The 24406-nt window shown below is 37.7% G+C and overlaps 1 protein-coding gene across 2 annotated transcripts in view; it reads right to left on the bottom strand.

Annotated features, from left to right (window-relative positions):
* Positions 1–24406, bottom strand: part of KIT (KIT proto-oncogene, receptor tyrosine kinase) — a 65049-nt gene that overhangs the window by 3008 nt on the left and 37635 nt on the right. Inside the window, exons 8-20 of one of the 2 annotated variants that reach the window (XM_067530541.1) lie at positions 18782–18896; positions 16801–16994; positions 15202–15308; positions 14985–15111; positions 14357–14461; positions 14161–14271; positions 11894–12044; positions 10157–10245; positions 7877–8004; positions 4338–4460; positions 1642–1753; positions 1445–1544; positions 617–722 (exon numbers count right to left, since the gene is read on the bottom strand). In XM_067530541.1, the coding sequence (XP_067386642.1) occupies positions 617–722; positions 1445–1544; positions 1642–1753; positions 4338–4460; positions 7877–8004; positions 10157–10245; positions 11894–12044; positions 14161–14271; positions 14357–14461; positions 14985–15111; positions 15202–15308; positions 16801–16994; positions 18782–18896 (1568 nt within the window). The remainder of the gene's footprint in view (positions 1–616; positions 723–1444; positions 1545–1641; positions 1754–4337; positions 4461–7876; positions 8005–10156; positions 10246–11893; positions 12045–14160; positions 14272–14356; positions 14462–14984; positions 15112–15201; positions 15309–16800; positions 16995–18781; positions 18897–24406) is intronic. The other variant, XM_067530542.1, reaches the window with a different exon arrangement.

The raw sequence follows: 24406 nt of genomic DNA, 5'->3' as shown, positions 1-24406 counted from the left end.
TTGCTTCACTCAGCTCTGCAACACCTAACTGATTTAGGAGCCTAAATCTCATTTTCAAAAGTGACGTAGGCATTTAGGAGCATAAGTCTCACTGATAAAATAACAGAGCAGAAAGATTGCAAAGTAAAGAAAGATCAAATCTTTTGTCCAGAATGTATATCACTTAGCCTTTTAAGCAAAAGAAAAAGCTACATTCCTGACTGATGCATCCATATTTATGAGATTCCATCTAAATAGATTAGTCTATGTTTTAAGATATGAAGATATCAAGAGTTATGACCATATTTATAACATCTATAGCACCACAACATGTACGTTTTCAAAAACTTGCAAAATATTAAAAACATGCTCTGTAACCTGTATTTATTTCATTTTATGCAGACACACAATTTTCAAAAGTTAGTATGGACCTACTGTTTGCGCAGGAATGGGACAGCGAAGGAGAGTGAAGGGTAAGTGTGAAAATCATCCTAGCAGGCAAAATCTATAGTGCAAAAGTACTTAAAGAAAAAGGCCGGTAAGCTTTTTGCTCTCTTAAGAGTCTGATTTAAACCATACATGTTTTTGAGAAATTTAATATTAAAGATTGAAGATCCATATGGAAGCTCATACTTACATGGTTTGCATTATCTGAAAGCTGCTGCTCAATTAACTGTACAATTTGCTTAAATGTTGGTCTCTGTACAGGATCAGCATCCCAGCAACTCTTCATTATTTCATACCTGCAAATATGTTAATTTAAATATTGACTGTGAATTTCAGCAAGAAAAAATTTCTGTATTAAAATTTCATTATTATTTGTATGGGCTATAAAATAGATTGAAGTTACATACATGTAACAATAACATCTCAACCCAAAATTTCAGAACACAAAACTAAGTAAAACTGTTTAAACAAATTTTATAAGACTAGAAATAGTATCACTAGCCCCATTGCCTATGAATACTAAGGACCCAATACTGCCGAGATTCTGTTGGCAGAACTCCCTTTGACAGTAATAGAAGTTCTAGGTAAGGAGCTGTTATAGCATGACGATTACATATTTAAAGATAATGAATCTGATATTGAGAATTTGAAAAACACTGAAGTGGGACTGGGTAGTAAAAGAGCTGCTTGGACCATCTTATTCCAATCAGGAATTAGAACACAACTACAGGAACTGCACAAGTTGCAATTTAACCAGTTTACCTCAACTGAAACAGTTTAGAGTGCTCTGTGTATTATCATTATTAGTGTAACTTAGAATATCTTTCATGACAGAGCTATTAGACCATAAAAGGATCCCAGTATGCATGTGTTATACAATTAAAGCTAGTTCAGCTGTGGAAAATTTGAAGAGAAAACAAAGGCAACATTATAAAGGTACATTTAGCCCATATCTGGAAATTTTACTTCCTTTGTTTCAAAATTAGTGGCTGATTAGTAGAGATAGATTGTTTCTTACAGTTCAACTGGTGCACATTCTGGACTAAACATTCTATATCCTTCCTTAATCATTTTATAAAACTTGGAGTCCACAGGCATTCCAGGGTACGGGCTGCTTCCTGTGGATACAATATTTAATTGATCAATGCCATTTTAAAATCAGGAATAAACTCCAGATAATATACAAAGTACACATTGGATCAGTAAATATCTTACCTAAAGAAAACAGTTCCCAAAGCAATATGCCATAAGACCAGACGTCGCTCTCGAAGGTGTAAACACAGTTGAAAATACTCTCAGGTGCCATCCACTTCACAGGAAGCCGAGCCTTTGCAGGGGTTGAGGGTGAAGGTGAAAAAAAATTAGACAAGCAAGTAAGAAAATGTAATATCAAGTGTACTATTATATAACCAATACTTATCTTTTGATATATTGTTATTGAAGTGGCATTCTCTCTGCAAGTCAGAGTGCAGAGATGCTGTACATTTCCAGCACTGTACAGGCTTTGTACATATATATAGTTCCTTGCACTCTGATTAGTTTAAGGGTCTGATCTGCATAACTGTTACATGGTGGTTTTTCTATACAGTGTGTGACTCTCTATATCTGATTTAAAATAGATGAAAGCCAATCGGAGTGCAAAGATTTGTATAAACATAGTATGGTTGTTTAAAATAATCAGACTTTGAATATGCATCTCTTTTTATTTGGATTCGTTATTATGCTTACACTGCTCAGACACCCTCTAATTTTTCAAGTAGACAACAAAGACAACTGCTTTATCATCTAACACACACACACACACACACACCCCACTCGTAAATGAGAAATGCTGAAAAGGAAATGGTTACAAAAGAGTGTTTAAAATCTCTTGATGCATTTCCTTTCTTCCCTCTCATTCCTTTGACCTTCTTTCTGCTGTCCCCAAAATATTTGTATTGCAAAGGGAGAATCCCAGCCCTTTCCTTCTAAATCAATTTTAAAACAATGTATGCCAAAATATATTTACAGCTACTCTGTCTAGGAGAGCCTTGATGTCCCGTAGGGAAGGGAAGCAGGAAGTAGGGAAAGGACTTAAGAGGAAGAGAGGAAAATCAGAAGGGAGAAGAAAGGGCAATATTTTTCCATCAACCGCCTAGCATTACAGGTGACGATTTAAAAACATGCGGTTGGAGTGGATGGGCAATGTTGAGTTATTAGGTTACTGAATGAAATATATAGCAGCAATAGTTAGATAGTAGAATTATTTTTGACTTTTCACTCATCCTGCAGCTACACATAGCAGAAGTGGCTGCCCCCATTGTCCAGAGCCTCAGTGCTCCTATAGCTGCAGCTGGGTTTAAGATCACGCCAGACACAACTAGAGAAGCCCCTCCCACAGCTACCCCAGCTTCCCCTCTCCCCTAGCAGCTGCTTCCTATCCTTCTCTAACCTTCTCAGATGAAGAAAAATCCTATTGTTAGGCAGCTCAGGGCAACCAAAAGCATAGTCTAGACAAGTGAAATGTAATTACTTACTACCCACCTGACAAGCTGCTGCCTGCACTTAATAACCCTTGATGCATGGGTGATCCAGCAAATCCTGACTCAACACTGAAAATTAAACCTGGCCTCTCACTTCAGTTTCTTTATAAATGCCACTGAGCAGCATTCAGTCGCTATTTTACCAACCCAGCCTTGCTGCTTTGCTGAATTCCTTCTCTGACTTCAATTGTACCCTCTACTGAACTTTGGGAACAGCACACATGGCTGGGGCAAATCTCCAAAACCAGCTGACAAATGCAGTCTTCTTCACTTCAGCTTTAAATGGTTGCGTTCTGGCTACCTCCAAGATAGCCTGAACTGCTGTGGTGTCACACAAAAGAGAGGCTATCTGAGGCACCTAAGCTATCACCCATTGGATTTAATCACGAGGAACAGGCAGTTTCAGTGAGAGAGGGACTGGGGAATTTTCTACCCTTCTCAGCTTGCCAGAGCCTGAATTTTTGTATCTTCAGCTTATTCTGCCAGAGTCATTTGTTCTCCGGGATTGCTTCTTGTGGGGAGTGATGAATTTATAGCTAGTGAATGGAGGCAAATTTCTGCTTGTGGAATAATCAGGAAGAATCTGAGATTCATTTTGTTGAACACAGGTCTTAATTTTTTTTTTTAAATCAACTGAACAAATATAAATGGGTATTTTTGGAGATAGCTGGCGGTCACATGTATTTGAAGTGACATAAATAGATATATATTGGTATGGCTACAGAACATAATGAAAAAGCCCTGGACAACATTTGAGATTCAGACTTTCTTTGGACAGAGAATCTTAAAGAAAGATCTTAGCAAGCTCTTATAGTTTGTTCTCATATGAGTCTGATTTTCATTTACACTAAGGACCCTTTATCAGCTCTGGCAGTTAAAAAGGAACTTAAAGTGGGCTATTTGCATTCACTTTAAGATCTGGTGTAAAGGGGTCTTAATGTAATTGAGAATAGTCTGCATAGAAGCATTCAGATTTTTCTCTTTTGGTCCAGAATGTCACATCTCACTCCAATCCTTATGTATCTGGGTTAGATTTGATCTACAACTGCAAGTTACAGGTTATGTGTTATATTTACTAAGTAAAGTCAGTTTCTTTGCTAACCTCAGACTATGGAACCAATGAAAATCAAGCCCATTTCTGATTCTCACTATGTCCTACTCAATAATATCTCACATTTAGAATACAATTTCTGTTATCTGCATATTTATAACAAAGCAAACACCATAACACCTGATTTTTAGAACATTTTTGTAAGAATACTTATTTCAATAATTAACCAAATAAATACAGCACCACCAAGTTTAAAGGATTTAAAAATAATTGAACCTTAGAAAAGGATTGCTTTGGCAAGTAAGACAATTTAGGATGCTTCTTGGTTAAGTACTTACATTTCCTTTGACCACATAATTTGAGTCATTCTTGATATCTCTAGCAAGGCCAAAGTCACAAATTTTTGTTATTCGACCATGAGTGAGAAGAATGTTTCTTGCCGCCAGATCCCTATGAATGCACTAAAATAATAAAACAAGCAAACAGGAATATTTTTTGTAGTATCTTCAGTACTTTTCACTGCTGATGCAGAATTCCTGATTGGGTTTGAATATTCTTGAATATGCATTTATTTAACTATACATAATATATAGTGCAAACAAAGTCAAAGTGTTTGGGTTTAAAAAGCTTACTTGGCTATCAAATTTTATAGCATGATAGCTTTACTGAAACATACAGGAAGTAGTGCATGTACTGCTGCCTATAGTTAAGGTAGCCTAAGCATTTCCATTTTCAGTTCCTTATAACTGTCTCAGAGTTTTACACTTTCAGCTGAAGTTCAGTGTACTTGCTCTGAGCCAGAAAGATCATTTTTTTTCTGAAAGTATCATAAAAAATGATTGGGCTATTTTCTAACACAGTCAGAGTGGGAAAAAATGCAGTTTGTTTCTAAGGAAAAAAAAAATCACAATTTTTTTTAAAACAGTTTTCATAACCCCGGGGAAGGGTGATGGAAACTAGAAATTAGGCAAAAATAAAGGGTAAAAATGTCAAAAGCACTTATGTTACTTAAGAACCTAATTCCCATTTTTAAGAGAGACTTAGAGTTATTTAACACTACCTTATATTAAATAACAAAATTTATCATCTTCCAGCAACAAGCATATCTGTGCATAAGCAATGGAGATATGGGTGGGTTTGGTAGGAGTCATGCCTCCTTCCATATGTACCGCCGTCAGTAATGTGGAAGAAGGCAGGACACCTCCTCTATGCTTTCTGAGGACACATTCTAAAGGATTTAAGAGTTGGAAGAAGTCCTGTTTCTGTGTCACCAGTTGGTGAGGGCACATGTGGAAGAAGGCAGCTCTAAAAGTTCTGTCTTCTTCCATATAATATAGAAATGAATGCATTGAATGATTTAAAGTTTCCTGTCTCATTGACTGTATGTGCTGTACAGGACTCCGCTGTCTAGCAAATAGCTGAACATAGTGAATTACCTTTATTTTTCTCTTTAAAACAAAACGTGTCAAATTTCATACTAAAAGCTACTTAAAAATAACATTAAGATTGCAAATGAAACAATCAAAAAAATCAGGAACTGACAATTTAAGGTTGCCTGAGCAACCTTACCTTGCACTCTTGGATGCATGCATTATGACAAACTATTTTTAATTAATAGTACATGCTGCTGTACTATTTTTTCCTCTGGCACTCCTACCTTATTCACACAGCAAAGTGTTTAAGCATGTGTGTAACTTCACACGTGAGTAGCCCTGCTACAGCAGTAAGGTGATAAAATGGACTGGGATCCAAAACATTTCTCCCTCATTCTGACAGAATTGGTGTGGTCCACTGGCCCAAAAAGAATGGTCTTGTGATTGAAGCACTGTGCTCTGACTGAGGACAGCTGAATGTTTTAGGGTCCCTAGGCTAGAACTCGGAGTAGAGGGCAAACCTGGGTTCCTCAGCCTGCCACTGGGGAAATGGCACTGGTGGGGCAGTGCATAGGAAGACTATCTGAACTTGGTGGTTAGATAAATAATAATGGAGAGCTGAATTCTATCCTTGCCTCTCCACTGGCTCATTGTTGTACCTTAATCTTGGCACTGTAAAATTGCCATAATATTACTTCCCAACCACCTAAGGTTGTTGGAAGGTTAAAGTCAATAATGTTTGCAATACATACAAAAACAGCAGTGATAAGCATAGCAGAAATGCCTATAAAGAATCCTCATTCATTGCTTGTTTCAGAATGGTGCACAATGAATGGTTCATGCGGACATTCAAAGAGGAGGATAAAAAGAAATAATGAGCGGCTGCTTTCTTCAATGAGCACAGTCCATCCTGCGCAGTGAATGAGGCATGGTCCTATGGAAAAGTATTAAAAATGACATCCTAATGTGTTTAACACAAAGGGGCTGAGTTAAAGCTGATTAAGGTGTAAATTGAAGCAATGTGCTTTTAGGATGGGATGTTCATAAATAGCACTCAACATTCTATACTTCTGCTAAAGTTTTACCATTGGCTTCAACAGGAGCTGAATTAGGCCAACATTTGTATTTCTGAATACCCCACAGCTAATGTAGCGTTGTTTGGGGGAGAGGAAGGGGTTAAAAATCACATAAATTTGTTTTTACAGTGGATCCAAAGTACACTGTACAACATAATGCCCCTGGATTTTGTTACTTTTCACATTTATTGCCAAATTGTTTTTAAAAAGTAAAAATCAAATTACAACTGTAGGGACGTTACTAATAACTCTAAATTTAAGGTTTCATTTTGGTACAGAACCCTTTCTGATATTCCATAACTTTTCCTGTGAAACCTTTAGAAACCACATAGCACACTGAATATGTCCAAATGAAAACAAATTGTGGGTCTCTAGGTTTATTTTAACTTTTTTTTTTAATTTACAAAGATACTTCTATTCAGTAGACAACAAAAAACTATCCCATATGTGAAACCAAAACTTTGAAAATTCCCATCCTATAATGATCCACTTGTTTAAGAAGGTGTTCTATGGTTTAAAAGTATCAAATTGACCAGGGTTTAATTTTGAATATATATATATATATATATATATATAGATATATATAGACCTCTCTTCAGCTGTCTTCCGGCTTCTCTTCAGTTTGTAAACTGTTTACGGATGTCACAGAGAATAAGCCATCTAAAACATTCATGATTTTATTCTCTTTCTGGAGGAATTTCCGCATGATCAGATTCATTCATAAATTCTATCTAGTTTCCACACTATAAAAGTCCTGAAAGATTAATTCTTCAGGGCTTGTGTGGGATCCAATGGTACTGAAGCCCAGATAGAGTTTTTGTTAAACTGGCTATGTGCTCCAGGAGACAAAGGAAAAGATATAGACCAAAATCCTCAACTCAAACTGTAGGGTGCGGGGAGTAGGAGCAGTAAAGGATTTGCTGCTCCCACTTTCTCCATACATACAAAGTTTTGAATAAGTAAAGTTTGTGGATACAGTGCACACACCCTTGTAACTCCTTGGGCCCATCCTTCCCTTCATGCTTTTGGGCACAGAGCCATAGCATTGCTCGTTCCATGGTGCACTGAAGGGGTTTTCCAATTCCCAATGCACTCAGCAGTGGAAATGCAGCAATTCTGCTGCATTTTGAGCGTTGTACAGCCAGAGGTAGCCTCGAGATTTCTTTATTTGAGTGAAGTCCAGAGAAAATTCATTCTGAGCAGACTAGCACTTTTGAGTGCAAAACTCTCAGCTGGTAAAATGCAGGACTAGAGTTACACAAAGAAATAGACTAATCAAGTCTTCAGGATACAGCAGAACCCCCTTAATTTGAAGTGATTGTTAAAAAGATTACTCAACAGGTGGAATAGTCATGTTTTAAAATGTCAATAGATGAAGAAAACCAAAAAGTCTTCAGAGACTGCCTGTCACCTAAATTCACAACTTACATTTTTGGAAGCAAGGAAGCTCATGCCCTTTGCCACCTGATAAGAAAAGCTCAGTAGATCTTCAACGTCCAGAGCCAATTCGTCATCTTCTAATATGGCAATGGTAACATCTCGATCAATATATGACCCTAAGCAACACAAATGCAAACCGTTTAATAATTGACTAGTTATGATTGCCCAGAAACATATTTGGCTTATATTTATCAGAATGTGGTGCTGACTAAATAGGAAACTCAAGCCACACAAACAAGAATCACAGAATTGTAGGACTGGAAGGGACCTTGAGAGGTCTTCTAGTTCAGTCCCCTGCACTCAAGGCAGGACTAAGTATTATCTAGATCATCCCTGACAGGTGTTTGTCATTGGATATTTTTAAGAGCAGGTTAGACAGAGTCCATAACTTCCCTAGGCAAATTTATTGCAGTTCTTAACTATCCTGACAGTTGGGAAGTTTTTCCTAATGTCCGACCTAAACCGTCCTTGGTGCAATTTAAGCCCATTGCTTCTTGTCCTATCCTCAGAGGTTAATGAGAATAATTTTTCTCCCTTGTCCTTGTAACAACCTTTTATGTACTAGAAAACTGTTATGTCCACCCTCAGTCTTCTCCTCTCCAGACTAAACAAACCCAATTTTTTCAATCTTCTCTAATAGATCATGTTTGCTAGACCTTTTAATCAATTTTGTTGCTCTTCTCTGGACTTTCTCCAATTTGTCCACATCTTTCCTGAAATGTGGCATCCAGAACTGGACACAATACTCCAGTTGAGGCCATATCAATACAGAGTAGAGCAGAAGAATTACTTGTGTCTTGCTTACAACACTCCTTGCTAATACATCCCAGAATGACGTTTGCTTTTTTTGCAGCAGTACTACACTGTTGACTCATATTTAGCTTGTGATCCACTATGACCCCCAGATCTCTTTTGGCAGTACTCCTTCCTAGAGAGTCATTTCCCATTTTGTATGTGTGCAACTAATTGTTCTTTCTTAAGTGGAATACTTTTCATTTGTCCTTATTGAATTGCATCCTATTTACTCCAGACCATTTCTCCAGTTTGTCCAGATCATTTTGAATTTTAATCCTATTCTCCAAAGCACTTGCAAGCCATTCCAGTTTGTTATTACCCACAAACGTTACAAATTTACTCTCTATGCCATTATCTAAATCACTGATGAAGTTATTGAACAGACCCAGACCCAGAACTGATACCTCTGAGACCCCACTTGATATGCCCGTCCAACTTGACTGTGAACCACTAATAACTATGCTCTGGGAATGGTTTTCCAACCAGTTATGCACCCACCTTGTAATATTTCCATCTAGGTTGTATTTCCCTAGTTTGTTTATGAGAGGGTCAGGTGAGACAGTATCAAAAACCTTACTAAAGTCAAGATATATCACATCTACCGCTTCTCCCCTTCCACAAGACTTGTTACCCTGTTAAAGAAAGCTATTAGGTTGGTGTGATATGATTTGTTCTGGACAAATCCATGCTGTTACTTATCTTATTATCTTCTAGGTGTTTGCAAATTGATTTTTTCATTATTTGCTCCATTATCTTTCCAGGTATTGACGTTAAGTAGACTCATCTGTAATTCCTCGGGTTGTCGTTATTCCCCTTTTTATAGATTGGCACTATATTTGCTATTTTCCAGTCCTCTGGAACATTTCCCACTTTATGTGACTTTTCAAAGATAACTGCTAATGGTTCAGATATCTCCTCTGTCAACTCCCTGAGCATTTTAGTATGTATTTCATCAGATCCTGGCGAGCTGAAAACATCTAATTTGTTTAAGTAATTTTTAATTTGTTCTTTCCTTATTTTAGCATTGGATCCTATCTCATTTTCACAGGCATTTACTATGTTAGATGTCCAATTGCTACTAACCTTTTTGGTGAAAACTGAAACAAAAATGTTATTTAGCTCTTCTGCCATTTCCACGTTTTCTGTTATTTCCACATTTTTTGTTATTGTTTTCCCCCCCCTCATTGAGTAAAAGGCCTACCCTGTCCTTGGTCTGCCTCTTGCATCTAATGATAACATCCATTATCAAAAAGGTAGAATAATCATGTATCCCTCATCTGAATGTTTTCACATCATAGAAAAATAGGAAGCCATTTTAAATGAGTTAATAATTATTCTTTTTAACCCTCATCACATTGAATTAGGGTCTTAATTGGATACATCCATCAGCATAGATCATTGTAAAACTGAAAAAAAATCAGAAAGCCCTCTTTGTATTGTAGGTTATGGTTGGATTTTTGGATAAATATTTACCTGTCTTCCCTGGTCTCCTTTTATCTGCTTTTGGTGGAACAACATAAGAGACTCCTGGTTTCATATCCATGTATTCATTGATGACGTCACTGTATGAATAATTTAGCATAAAAAACATTAAGAACAAGTCTGAATCTAAAATTTTACAAATGATTAACATTGGAAAAGCATAGGTATGGGAGTTTAATTATTTGTTGAAAGAAAACAAAAATCCATAAGATTTGACAAAATAGACTGTAGGATGTGCATTACAGAATAAGGATCTGATCTTAAAGTTTGGAATTTAGCTCAGATAAATACCCAAAAGTTTGATGTTTATATTATTCATAGTTAAGGCCAAGTCTGTAAAAGGAATGGCTAGGTGTTTCTGATTACATTCTTATGTTTCCTTCTTCTATTCAGGAAAGCTTTTATCATTATATTCTGAAATTCACTTTTCAGTTGAAATTCAGATGATAAAACTGGGGAGAAAAGTTAATTGAATATTTCAGAATTTCCAAAAGAATTCAAGTTTGGTTGCAGAAATCAGCATAGGTTAGAGGAGATTTGTATTTTTAAAAAATCAGTTTTCCAATTCAACAGCACACAGCAATACTGAAATTTGGTAAAGACTCAACAGTTAATACCCCAACCTTTTACCAAAAAGTGCTATGTGAGACTCAAGTAATGAGATTCTCAGCTTCATATCATACTCGAAAGATGGCACCTCCAGCAGAAGAGTCATGACATCATGATGGGATTCAAGTGGAAACACTAGAACCACTTCCTTAAACCATAGGTTGTATCTTCAGTGTTGTCCATCCACGTACTGACCTGGCATGACCATTCTTCTCTTGCAGCTATATGGCACAATGGTGATGTGGCAGATACACCCTTAACACCAAAAGGATATAACTTCTTACTGTAACAAAGTGCTTTAGCTCCTACTAAGAGCTCTATTGGGTTCTTTTTAAGTTTAGTTTGCTAAAGTAGAGTAATGGGCTCAATGCTGCAAGCTACTGATTGAAATATACAGAGGGTAATTTATTGCTATACAGTTGAAGGTTTGGTAAGTGACATTTTCAGTACTTTAAAGAAATGAACAAATTAGAACAACCTTTGCATGGGAATAGATGTACATGAAAATGTCTTAGGAAGGAGCATTTGGGCTATGTCTGAAATGGAACACTTTAATAATAGACAGGTGGATGAAAACTAGGAAAAAAAAAAACATGTGAGCAGTGGTTGAGGAAGTCCTAACTCCAAAATGGTTGCACGGGTTCTTTTGTCTCAAGATCTTGTGTGATTTAATGCAATAGTGAAAGGCATTTTTGTTGTAAAAAGCTATTTGCAAATGCAGGAACTCATGGTAAAACAGAATGCTGCAACACAACAAGATTGGCAGCAATCAGTTTGCAATGGGAATGATAATACTGCCAATCATTAGCAGTAATGAGAAATAAAAATAAAGATGGAAGTTTTGATCCAAGGAGTAGCATTGGATACAACCATAGAAAAGCTAATGAAGCAGTAAAAATAGAAGTGTATGAAATAATTTGAACTATAATCTTTAAAACAAGCCACAGTATAAATTAAATCATCTTTTTAAATAAACTGATTTTTTAAATAAATTGATGCAATCTTTAGAGAACACTACACAAAAGCCCTCTAGTGATTTCTTTTCACTAGATCAACTTTGATTTGCCTTCCCTCTGAACTTTCTGGCAATGCCTTTATGTATTGGCAGATCATCCTTACCATGCAGGCTCTTTCGGATGAAGAAGGTTCTCGTAAACTGCTGTTTCTGCATATTCGTCATGCTTTGGGCAAATAAATGAATCGCGTTTCCTTCTCAGAAAATTCAAAAGATCACCATAGCAGCAATATTCTGTGATGACCAGAGTGGGACCTACAGATGCAGAGGGAGAATAAAACTGGGTATAATCTTTGCTTTCAGAGTAAAAAATCTTATACAAAAATATTATTCAACTAACCACACAAAATGTCCTATTTTAAGTCACACTACACAGCAGTGTCTTAGACATGAAAAGTCATAGTGAAGTTACAGCAGCAGCAGTTTCCTCATTCACGGACTAGTTACTATTGTGCAATTAAAGTTACATCATTCCCAATTAATTTTTTCCCCATCAATAGTATCACGCTGTATAAAAATTAAACAAATAAGTCTTTTTTCCCTCTTCATGTGATAAGGTTTCTGACTAGACACATCTGTATGATTTTGCTCACTTCCTGAAGGAAGTTATTTGTTCTAAACATTAGAATAAGAGCTTCAAACATTAATCCTTTTGATTCACTTCTATTTACAGCAGAGCTTCGAGTTCTTTCAGCAATGTTTTTAAATAATGTAGGGTGTTATATTCGGCAGTATAATGGGAAAAATCATTCACATAGAACAGCCTGCTGAGACAGAAAACTAAGTTACACTAGATCTTAGAATATTAAAATGAAATTTAAAAGGAGAATCAAGTCACTACAGTATAGATGTTTAAAGATCATATATATGTTTTCTGAATGAATGAATGCAGCTATGGCACTTGAATATGTAATAATTCTGTCCATTATTTCATTTAAAGAATCGTTCTGTACCAATATCGCCTCATAGCTTTTCTTTAGTTTAATTATTATGGCTTTCATAAGAGCAAATACTATAGTTAAGATTATGTCAAGGTTATTACAAACCCAATATTTTCATAATCTTATGCTTTATAAAATTATCTTTTCTGTCTGAAATAGTCCATGCATTAACTCAGGCCAGAGAATTTGCTTTGTGGATCATTTGAGTAAAATGTCTTCAGTCATTTTTGAATTATGCAAAAGTGAAAGGATGGAATGTTTTCATAAACGTAAAACTCTAGGTTTTTCCAGTATTTTTTTTCTTTGAAAAGTAAAATGGAGAAATTAAAAAGTAAGAACATTTATGTTAGCATAACATGCAGGTTACAAATTTAAATGCACCATAGTTAAGAAATCACTGTATGCAAGCTTCAATTATTTGTTGTCTTTTATTATGTGTATATGTTAACATTACTGTTTATGTTCTTAAATATATAAAACAAAATGTTCAGGATGTGCAAAGTAAACAAAGTTACTTACATTAAGAACCTTAAGTTTTTCATTTTTTTGACTGACAGGTGTTTAGAATTAGTAACTCTAATATTACATTAATAAATGTTTTTGCAGTTTAAATAGATTATCTGAGGACAGTACAATAATACATATATCAGCCCTACAGTAGATAATAATGAATAACTCCGTTCAGATACTAACTAATAACCCATAAAATTGCAGAGCCATAGAAATGTAGCACTGGAAGGACCTCAGGAAGTCATCAAGTCCAGCCTGTGCAGGACCAAGAAAAACACCTATCAAGGGAAGTCTGGGTTATCTGAAAAGCCTCCAATGGTGGGGATTCCACAACCTACCTTGCAAGCCTATTTCAGAACTTAGCTACCCTTATAGTCAGAAAGTTCTTCTTAATAGTTAATCTTAATTGCCCTTGCTGCTCATTAAGCCCATTACTTTTTATCTTACCTTCCGTGGACAGTGGACATAGAGAACAACTGCTCCCTGTCCTCTTTATAGCAGACCTTAACATATTAGATGGCTGTTATCAGGTCCCCCCTCCGTCTTCTTTACTCAAAACTAAACATGCCCTTTTAACATCTGTTCTCATTTTTGGAAGCTGATGTTGCTGAAGACAAACTCAGACAGCCCATTTTGTGATCTCTTAAGAGGAAACTGTTTTATGTGCCAATCCAGAAATGGACCACGTGCTGGGTCATGACAGCAAAAAAAGTAATCTTCATTTTTAGCCAGAATTACCCTAGTCTTGGGAGAGGGGCAGAGGGGGTGGTTGAATAGGGTCTGAAGTCAAGAATAAAGATCTCACAAGAGAAGGTTAAACATTTCTTTATGACTAAGCAATTCAAGACTTGTACTGAATAGATTTCTTCTTCTGACTATAAGGCAATTACAAAAATCCAATAACCTCCTGATAACTTTACCTCCAACAGTGCAGGCTCCAAGTAGATTCACGATATTAATGTGGTTACCAAGGTAACTCAGAACTTTGAGTTCAGACATTAAGGCTTCTCTCTCCGTTAAATGGGCACTTGCTGGAATGAGAAACGTCATTCAGTAAATTCAGTACACAGGAAAACAAAGTTAGGAAAAAAGAATACTGTACATAGCAGAACTTACGTTTGAGCATTTTTACTGCTACTGTCATTGCAGCATCAGATTTAAATAGACCATATGCAGTAGCCTCCACAACTTTTCCAAAAGCTCCAGCACCAAGAGTTTTACCTAGAAATTGCCAGACAACTTTTAATGGGTGTAACAAAATATTTTAACCTATCAGTGGTTCTCTTTGCTTTATATTTAAAAAGACCTGTAGCAGATTATTGGATTAATTTAAGCCTATTTTTTCCTTCTTAAGAGAACTGGAAGCAGTTTAAGATAGGAAACGAGTTGCTCAAACTGCATGCAAAAATAGAAGTTGTCATTATTATATACTTTACTATGTAATATGGCCCAACTTACTGACCCACCCGAGAGCCCTTTCCTCACTGGACAGAATCCTCTAGCCTCACCATCCTGCCGAAGGTCTGGTATGCAGAGAATGTGGGGGGGGGGAAGAGAGGGGACATAGAGGGCTTTGCGAACCACATTTCAACTATAAAAGAGCTGCATGCTGCTCGTGAGCCACAGTTTGGCCACCCCTGTAACATACTATTGACAGCAAATGTCATGTTTTCATGACAAGGTCTTGTATTACAGGCACTGAAAATTTTACATTGCAGATGAAGTTAAATAAACCTAAACTAACCAAAACTCAATCGGTTTCTAGGAAACTCCCATTTCTGATCGTAAGGAAGTTGTGTTGGGTCTATATAAACGTAGTTGTTTCCATTTATTTCTTCAACAACTTTCCACTGAATTTCATATTTGGGTTTCTGCGGGGGAAGAAAAGAAGAAAAAATGGCCATTTTACTGCTAAAACTTCATCAAGAACAAATAAGATGAATGTGTGTGTCTGATTTTACCTGTAGATACTTGTACACAAGAATCATTACTATGATGCACATCAGTCCTGCTGCTACTCCAAACCCTATCAGTAAAGGAGTGAAAAGGGTGTGGGTACCGATATGTTCTAGAAAGAGACAAAAATTCTATTTAAATATTGAACAAGAAACCCAACATTTAAAGGATCATAAATGTCAAATCTTTATCCCCCTAATAGTTTTCCTTCCTCAGGGAATATTTTCTTTGTTTCTGCTGGGGCCCAGATGATTTTCCCTTTCTCTTCCTTCCCCGCCCCCACAAGACTGAATATCAGAACCATCCTGAATGGATAAATTGTAAGAAGCTGTTGCCTGATAGCAATTTGAGACACCTCTTTACCCTGGAAGCTGTGAAGTTTAGTTTGTTTCTTTAGCATTCCCAGTCCCATAAAACTAGGAAGCATGAAACCAAGACCAATTAAACTCAAGGTTTCTGCATGGTAGCACAAAGTTTTATTGTTAGTCCATTACGTCAGCTTTTTTCAATTATTTTTATCTTTAAAAACAGGATTCATGTCAAATTAGTTAAAGAAAAAGTTTGTTAACTGAACTTTTCTCAAAGTCACAATCTCTTAGCTTCTCCAGTAATTATCTCTCTACAACATGTTCTTTGGAAGCAGAGTATATGTAGAGTAACACAATCTTGTAAAGATCAATATGCCTAAAATTGGATCCATTTTTGTTTGTGTATTATATATGGCATATAGTATAGAAAAAGAACAGCACAGAAACCTTAGTTTTTGCAAAGAAGGAAACATCAAAGAATAACATACAGGTTGCAACTGATAAGTATTTTGGCATTTCCAATTTTACAATTCTGCAAATTCTTTTATGCTGCTATGGAGGCCAAAACTCATTAGCGTCCTGTAACCAGTGTGTTTGCAGCATGCTGCTGTTATTATTTTTATTATAGTAGCACCTAGAGATTCCAACCCAGCCCAGGGGCCCATTGTATTGGGCTGTCTACAAACTTATAGTACAGTGTTTCTCAACCTGGGGGTTTAGAGGGGTCGCAAGTGCAGAGCTGGTATTGGGGGTGGCAAGAAAGGCAATTGCCTGGAGCCACAGGGGCGCCATGAAACTAAGTTACATGCCTCAGCCCCGTGGGGGTGGGACTCAGGCTTCAGGGGTACAGTAGTTTGGAAAGGTTAAGAACCACTGTTATAGTATAAGACAGTCTCTGCCTGAAAGAGCTTACAGTTTAAAGAGACAGGTCAGACGAAAGTGGGAGAGGGCACAGAGAGGAAACGTTACGTAGCTGGTCAGTGGCTGAAACAGTTTTCCTGACTCCCAGGCTGGTGCTCTAATCACTAGACCATACTATGTATATAATGGAAGAAAATTAAGCTAACACCTTTCAGTTTTAAATTGCTACTAGGTTATAACAGTCAAACATTTAAGAATTATGATAGGTAACACAGTTTTATATTTACTCAGGCACTATACCAGAGAAGTTTCAAATACACAGGCAATGTATTTAACGTATGGGTCTTACTGTAATTATTTGTGATGGGCAGAGCTAAACCATCCCATCATCTTAATGACATTTTATGCATGTCTACACATCATTTTGGCCATTACCTTTAATAGCAAAGTTGAAAAAAGCAGAACTTCTGGCAACATCATTGGAAGCCTCGCATGATATAGTGCCGTTGTTTTTGAACGTGCTGGCATCAATGGTACTTTCAACCACAATCCTTCCAAATGATGGAAGTGATGAATTTCCATAACTGATCTTCACATCCACTGGAGATATAGCCGGTGAATCAAAACACCTGGGAGAAACATTGTTGACAATTACCCCCTTATGGATAAATAGTTGGAGTAAATTCTTTATTATTTCAACTTTCTTCTAAGATAAAGTTTCATATTTACAGCCAGACCCTCAACTGGTGTGAATTGACACAGCTCCATTGAAGGATCGAGCTGAAGACCTTGCTTTTTGTACTTTGTTTATCAGACATGAAGTATATTTTCCCGTCTGTACAGAATTATACATGTAAATCCTCCATGACAACGTAACTGATACCTACCTAGTGTGACTCTCTGTACTACTCTAGAGGCTAATCCACATATAGAGGTTTATCAGTCTGCTGCAGCCTTTGAGCTATGGAACCTGACTCTTCAGCTCAGGCTTTTAGATCCTTAGATTGTGGCTTCAACTCCTATTGTTAGCAACTCATTCAGACACTGTGTTATCATAAGAGAAAATGTATCCATGGCCGACCTACAACAGCACCAAATGTATCAAAGAACGAAATACCCAGCATTGCCTCACAAACTGTTGTTTCTTAGAGCTACCCTATGAATTGGTCAAAAAAAGTACGTTTACTGTGTTTTGATGTAGTCTTAAAATGTCACATCTTTACTATACAAAAGCAAGCATGCTAATTTTAGCAATATTACTGGCAGTGGCATACCGAGGGGGACAGCAAGGGGGCTAGGCTCCCGGGCACTGGCCTGTGGGGGAGAGGGGGGTGCCGGGCCAGCCCTTCATGATGCTCAGGAAGCGGGGGGCGCAGGACGCTCTCAGGGGTGCAGAGCTTCCTGCGTCCCCCACCCTCTGCCTGTCATGAAGGGCTGGCTCAGAGAGCACTTACCCGCTGCTCCAGCCCCGCAGCCCAGCGCCAGCTCAGATGGGGGCAGCCTCAACCCCCAGCTGGGCAGGAGGAGGCCGGGGGGATAGGCTGGCCCCACACGACGCATGGGGAGGGTGCAGGAGCGGAAGTGGGAGCAGCCGCCCCGCCGCCTCCTGCACCCCCCCGCCCATCGTAAAGGGCCGACCCGGTGTCCCGCCCCCAAGTCAAGGCTGTGTGGCCACCCCATCCAAGATGGCTATGGGGCTGCAGGGGGAGAGGAGGGTGCTGCACACCAGGTAAGTGCAGGCGGGGGGGGCGGGGGAGGGGGGCGACAGAGCCAAGCCTGCATTTGCGCCCCCCTCCCCCCACTGCACTTCATGCCTCCCTCATGTACAGAACCCCCTTCTCCCAGGCAGTTGGGGGGTGGTGCCAGGACCCCTCCTGCCCTGTGGGGGGTGAGAGGCCGGGGGGGGGGGGTGCAAATGTAGGTTTGACCCCTGGGTGCTGGAGACCCTCCGTACGCCACTGATTACTGGTAACATAAGTTATAAAAAAATACAGGTTCTTCTTAAGAACAATAAAAAAAACAGACTACTTAAGGCTTAAGTAAAATGATTCAGGTGAGAAATATAGGACTTGTTAGTCTTATATCTACGACAGAAGAAGTGAGAAGCATTTTACAACGTGTTTCACAAATATTCTACCTCAATCTTCTTAGAGGCATGGTAATTTAGTACTTTTTTTCCCATAACTCCAGACACACATAACACATAATCTACTATGTATATATGAAAATGTAATTATTCTGTGTCATGGAAAACAACTGACACAAACCTAAAACAATCAAGACAACACTTACAGAAATAATTCAATATTTGAACACGTGTTTGACTGTCTTCTTTCAACTTACAATTTCTTGAATTTTAAAATCAGATGTGTCAGGTCACTTTTAAGGTACATGCTGGAAATTATCACTTACTCACCTCTGCTCAGTTCCTGGACAAAAATACCAATCTATTGTAGGGGCAGGGAAGCCAGCTGCTACACACTGAAGCATGCCATTACTAAGTCTGTCTGAAGTGAGAATCTCTGGTTTTGCTGCAATAAAACAAGTGAAGAATCATGCTTTAGGTGAATAAATAATTTGCATTCTGATTTATTCTTAATTCTGGTCTTACTCTTGCTGGTATTTATGCATTTGACTTCCATTAGACTACTCACATGCATAAAGTTGTGCATGTGCATGAGTGCTTGCAGGGTCAGGGCCTGTATGACTAATCTTTCCTACTTTAACATTGGCTACCTATGAAAATATATTCAATTGCAAAATACTTGATCTGTGCAAGAATTAAAAAAAAAAAAATAAAAAAAAAATCATGGCTTACAAGAGTTTAACCTACCAGAAAAAAAAAGCCTTCCGTATTTTGGAACAATTAATAAAGTTCTAAATTCTCTACTGGCTGATCCCCCAACATACATTAACACTATTTTTTTTCATGGTTGTGGAGGTATTGTATCTATCACACCACACCTTTGATACATTTGCCTTTTATGTAAAACACCACCATTACACATCCAGGAAAGGTACTACAATGAAATATACAAGAATTTCACAAAATGCAATGACTAGAGAGTTGGGATTTGCTGTATATTTAAAACACCTTGCAAGTTCTCAGATCATAGCTGATTAGAGTGCAAGATCGTTGTAAGGAGTTACTCAGCAAATTAAATATCAAAGGCAACTGCCCAACTGGGTCTAGAGTAATGCACAATAAAATATGGATGTACAAACACATTGTAATGAGTAGTTCAGGCTTGAATTTTTACCTGTACAAAAAATGGTTTTTGAGAGATTGCACATGTAGGAAATAAAACTAATATTTGGATGAATACATTAGGTTCCTAAAAAGTAAGTCACAGTTGATTCATTACTTTACAAAATATTGTATTGAGCTGCTTCCTTTCCCCAAGACTTTTTTTTGTTTATCATATCAAGAAATAAGGACACTGCTGTATTTATTTAAAAGATTGTTCCTTTTTTGTGCTCAGATAACATACTAATAAAGCAGAATTTCCACACAGTGATCCAGTTTCTTAGACCTTTGGGAAGAACAGGCAATAACAGAGTATAAACAATAACGGAGTTTGACAGCTTTTCTAAAACACTCTGTGAGGATTCATTTAATAGAGGATTTGGACAGTTCTAATAAACGTAGAAGTCATATTTACCACCATATGTATCTTAGTTTCCTTTCAAATTACTGAAAGATACTAATGGAAGATTCAATCTGTAATCTCCAAGGACATCGAGCGATTCATAGATACCATTAAAAGATCGTATTAATGCATTACTTTTCAAAGACACATAAGACCATATTCTCATGTGCCGTAAATTGATGAAGCTGTATTGACTTCAGTAAAGCTATGTACATTTACACCAGCTGAGATCCATATACTGTAATAATTGGTTTGTGGATATGAATTTCGTTGTCTATTTTACTTTCTCATTAAACTTGATGCAATAAAATGCATCCAAATCCTCAATCCTATATTACCTACTAGTGAGCCATGTTACAGGAACTGAGAACTCTTTCACCTCTAAATTTGTGTATAATGATTGGTGCAAAGCATCAAACAATTAACCTTGTTGCAATATGCTGGGTTCTATTTATAACATTGCTCATTTAGTGTAGGACATTCTGATCGTGCACATCTTGGACAATGGGGGAGCTCGTGGAAGCTACCTAACTTTAAAAATTTAAAAAAAAAAAAAGGGCCAGTTCCAAAAGTCACATTCAGAATTTTTTTCCTTTTTTTACTTAGCTAAATCTGATACCCACTAGCTAGTGACTGCTTTCAAACTCAAACATGTTCCTTTAGAAATACAGAGTGGACACTGGGCAATATACCATTCAGCACAGATTATTACTAGAAGCAGCTGGACAAATTAATAGTCAAGCTGAATTTAAGAGGAAATTGAACATAAGATACTTTAAAAATACCATGTTGGGTGAGGCCTGAATCTAGACCTTTCTGGCTTTGGGTGAAGGAAAGAAAAAAAAATGCAGTTCTCTGTTCAGTAAAAGCCAAGTACAACAACAGGCAAAACAGTACCTAAAAATTATACACTATGAGATGCTGCGCATGAATCTGATCTTGGTTATATTGTCATCAATTTAGAGTAACTCCATTGAACATAATGGGATAACAATGGAATGGTGCAAATGAGGTCAGAAGCAGACTACCGGTATAATAATAAACAATATCTAGCTACACACTTACAACACACTGATGTTACTGGGGTCTTCCCTCCAGAGAATCCTTATGAGAAGAGATGACTGGACCTAGAAACCAGATGTCAGCCCCAGGCTTTGTAAGCAGCTTATTTTTCCTGGATTAGCCTCTTCCACCACTATTGAGTTTTCTCTAGCTTCCTCTGGTGCGGAGGAGCCAAGGGATATTTTTTATTTAATGCAGCGAAGAGCTTCATTTACAGTTAAATAAATGCAGAGGAAACAGAATCATATGTGGACCAGCTTTGCCAAGTGTGGACACAGAGTTTCTCATTAAGTCATCCTGTTCCAAGAAATATTTTATTAAGGTTCATTTTTTGACCTCCAATATCTAATTATTAAGGATAAGATTATGTCATGGAGGTCACAGAAGTCTCGAAATCCATGATTTCCTGCATCCTCCATGACATTTTCTGCTTCAGCTGGCAGGGGGGAGGGTGGTAGGCAGAGTCCTGGAGCTCTGAGCTGCAGCCAGCAGTGGGGCTCACGCCACAGACAATGGGAGGTGAGGCGGGGTGGGAATCTCCAGAGCTCCCAGCAATCGTGAGCAGCCGAGGCACTCAGCTGCTGCTGGTGGCCCCTCCAGTTCCAAGCTACCACAGGTGGCAGGGGGCCCCTGGAGCTCAGAGCCACTGCGGGCAGCGGGGGGGAACCAGAGCTCCCAGCTGCTGTGCGTGGCCGAAGTTCCCAACTGCCACTGATGGCCCCTGGAGCTCCCTGCTGCCGTGGACCCCACAGGATGGTGGGGGTGTCCGCAGACCCAGAGCTCCCAGCCCTGGCCCCCAGCCTCTGCAGGCAGCAGGGGGCACTCTGCCCCGCTGCTCTCATCCCACCCCTGACCCCCCAGTCAGCCCCATTTTTCATAGATAGTTATTTTTAGTAAAAGTCAGGGAGAGGTCATGGCTTCCATGAATTTTTGTTTATTGCCCATGACCTCTCCCTGACTTTTACTAAGAATAACCATGACAAAATCTTAACCTTACTAATTATCCCCAGTATCAGACAGGATCTTAATGATTATATGTTGCTTACTGCTTGGCTATAACATGTTAATTATTTAATGTTTCATTAAATTGTTCTGCATACTTGCATATTACCTTCAATAATCAGTCATTAAATCTTTAAATCTCTACTTTCATTAAGTTTATTAACTGTTATTCTGCTCTTATTGATGTTGATTCCAAACATTGTAAAGAGGAACTAAAGAGGCCACTATTTATAACTTGATGGTCTAGCCATTAACATTGTTGATTTAATTACTTTTATTACCAATTTCTTTTTCCTTCATCATTAACAGAGGAAAATAAATATCTGAAAGTAACACTTCTATTGCCGTTGTCTGTCACGGTCGTCACTGAGAGAAGACTTTCTTCCTGCAGCTACAGTTTATGGATTTGAATTAGTCTCTTTAAAATATTGTGGTGACTTCCCACAGACCCCTGGTATTTTCAGTAGGGCTTTCTGATATCTGGGAAACTGTTGAATTTGGCATCATGTGATCTGTAACATTATGGCTGTAGTGTGACTAGTTTCCCATCTGTTGCATCATCCTGAACTGCATATATAATACTTGTTGATTGTCATGAAACCTATGTCTAAATCTGAAAATGTCTTCCTAATTTCTAGCTGGACTGTAGTTGCTACTCTCATGATTTCTATCATTTCTTAATTGTTACTCCCTTCAGCATGCTCTGGCAATTTATATTTTTATCTTTGGTTCTTTATTTCCAAGCTTCCTCCTTAATTTGCTGTGACCCAAAGCCATTATTTAGCAAGTCTGTATTATTTGATATTAACACATCCTCCTGCCAAAAACTTTATTTGAATCCAATGCAGATAATTTTACACAGGGCTTTCATATCTTCTGACAAATGATTCAAAATGGAAACCTTTTTTAAAAAATAAACAAACAGATTCTCCTCCTGATTATGAATCCAGTTCTTCATATTTAATTAGTATCTGCTGCCAAAGTCAGATGCGCAAACATTAGAAGCTATATCCTGGCAATTTAAGCAAAACTCCCACTGACTTCAATGAGAGTTCTGCTAACAGAATGAGACCAGGATCTGGCTCCCAGCCATTATAAATCCCTGGAATGTCAATTACTTATCGATTTATTAATCAAACCACTTTAAATATATTATGAGGTTATATTGTTTGTCTTTCATATTAAGAAGAAATGAACACTTTTTAAAATATAAAACTAAAATTTAAAAAGACATGTCTGACTATGAAACTAAAATGCATGCCATTAGAAAAACAATCAGAAAACATTGTCAGGCCAAATTTACCTGAAAGCGTTTACAAATATGAAAGACCAAAATGATTATTTTATTTTATTTATTTAAAATTCCAATGGAATTTTTTTTTTTTTTTTAAAGCAAATAAAAACATTTGCAATCCATGCATTGTTGCAACATTTCCTGCAAGGTGCTGTATGCCTCCTTTGACAGGCTAGAAACCACAGCTGTAGAAGTGACAAGGAGATCCTCATCATCACAACCACTAAGTGATATACAGCCAAAAAGTGTTTCTAACCTGCTACCTAAACCTATTACTGAACTGCTTTGTTAACCTGGAATGCCTACATTCAATCTCAGAACTGTGGAGCACTTGCTGTGAAGAACTGACAGGCTACTTCTGGCAGGCCGATATGGCCTCCCAAATCTGAGAGATCCAGACACGTTCAGAGGAACTGATGGCCATGTACATAACTCACAGTTCCTTTAGTTTCCTCACAGAAGTTAAGATTGCTTGTGCAAGATTACATTCTGGCAGCTCTGCAAGATATTAAAGCCATCTCACGTAGACCTTCCTGGCTGGTAAAGGATATCTGAGTTATTCTATTTTCAGAAGTCTCAGCTCAGAAGATGGAAAGGCAGACAATACAGATGGATATTCTCACAGACCAAAGAGGAAATGGGTGTTCCAAATGAACCCTTGTCTGGCAATACTGTAGTAGCATAATTGGTAATGTGCTATGATATTGCAAATGGTGATACTGTGTAAGAATCAAATGTTAAACACCCCAGAACTCATGGGAGCAATTCAGTAATTAGTGCTGAACATTTAAAAATTATTGTAACCTAAAGAAAAAGTCTTGACTATAAAACTAATACACCTCTAGAGAGCAATATTTTGTAATTAAAACAACTCAATAGCATAGGGTTTGATGTACATTTACATTTCTGCATTATGGATAATGCTCTCACATTTTCAACACGTTAGTAGTACCAAGTTATTCCTTTTGCTGTTCTCCTTAGCTTACTCCATTTTGCTTGTTATCCTCATTGCTTTGATTTTTGTTAAATTTTG

This window comes from Emydura macquarii, unplaced genomic scaffold (assembly GCF_026122565.2).
Source record: "Emydura macquarii macquarii isolate MOO-44397 ecotype Brisbane River unplaced genomic scaffold, CSIRO-AGI_Emac_v2 contig_3108, whole genome shotgun sequence".
NCBI classification, from domain to species: Eukaryota; Metazoa; Chordata; order Testudines; family Chelidae; genus Emydura; species Emydura macquarii.
Note: the sequence above shows the minus strand (reverse complement) of the source record. Positions and strands in the feature narration are given on the sequence as shown.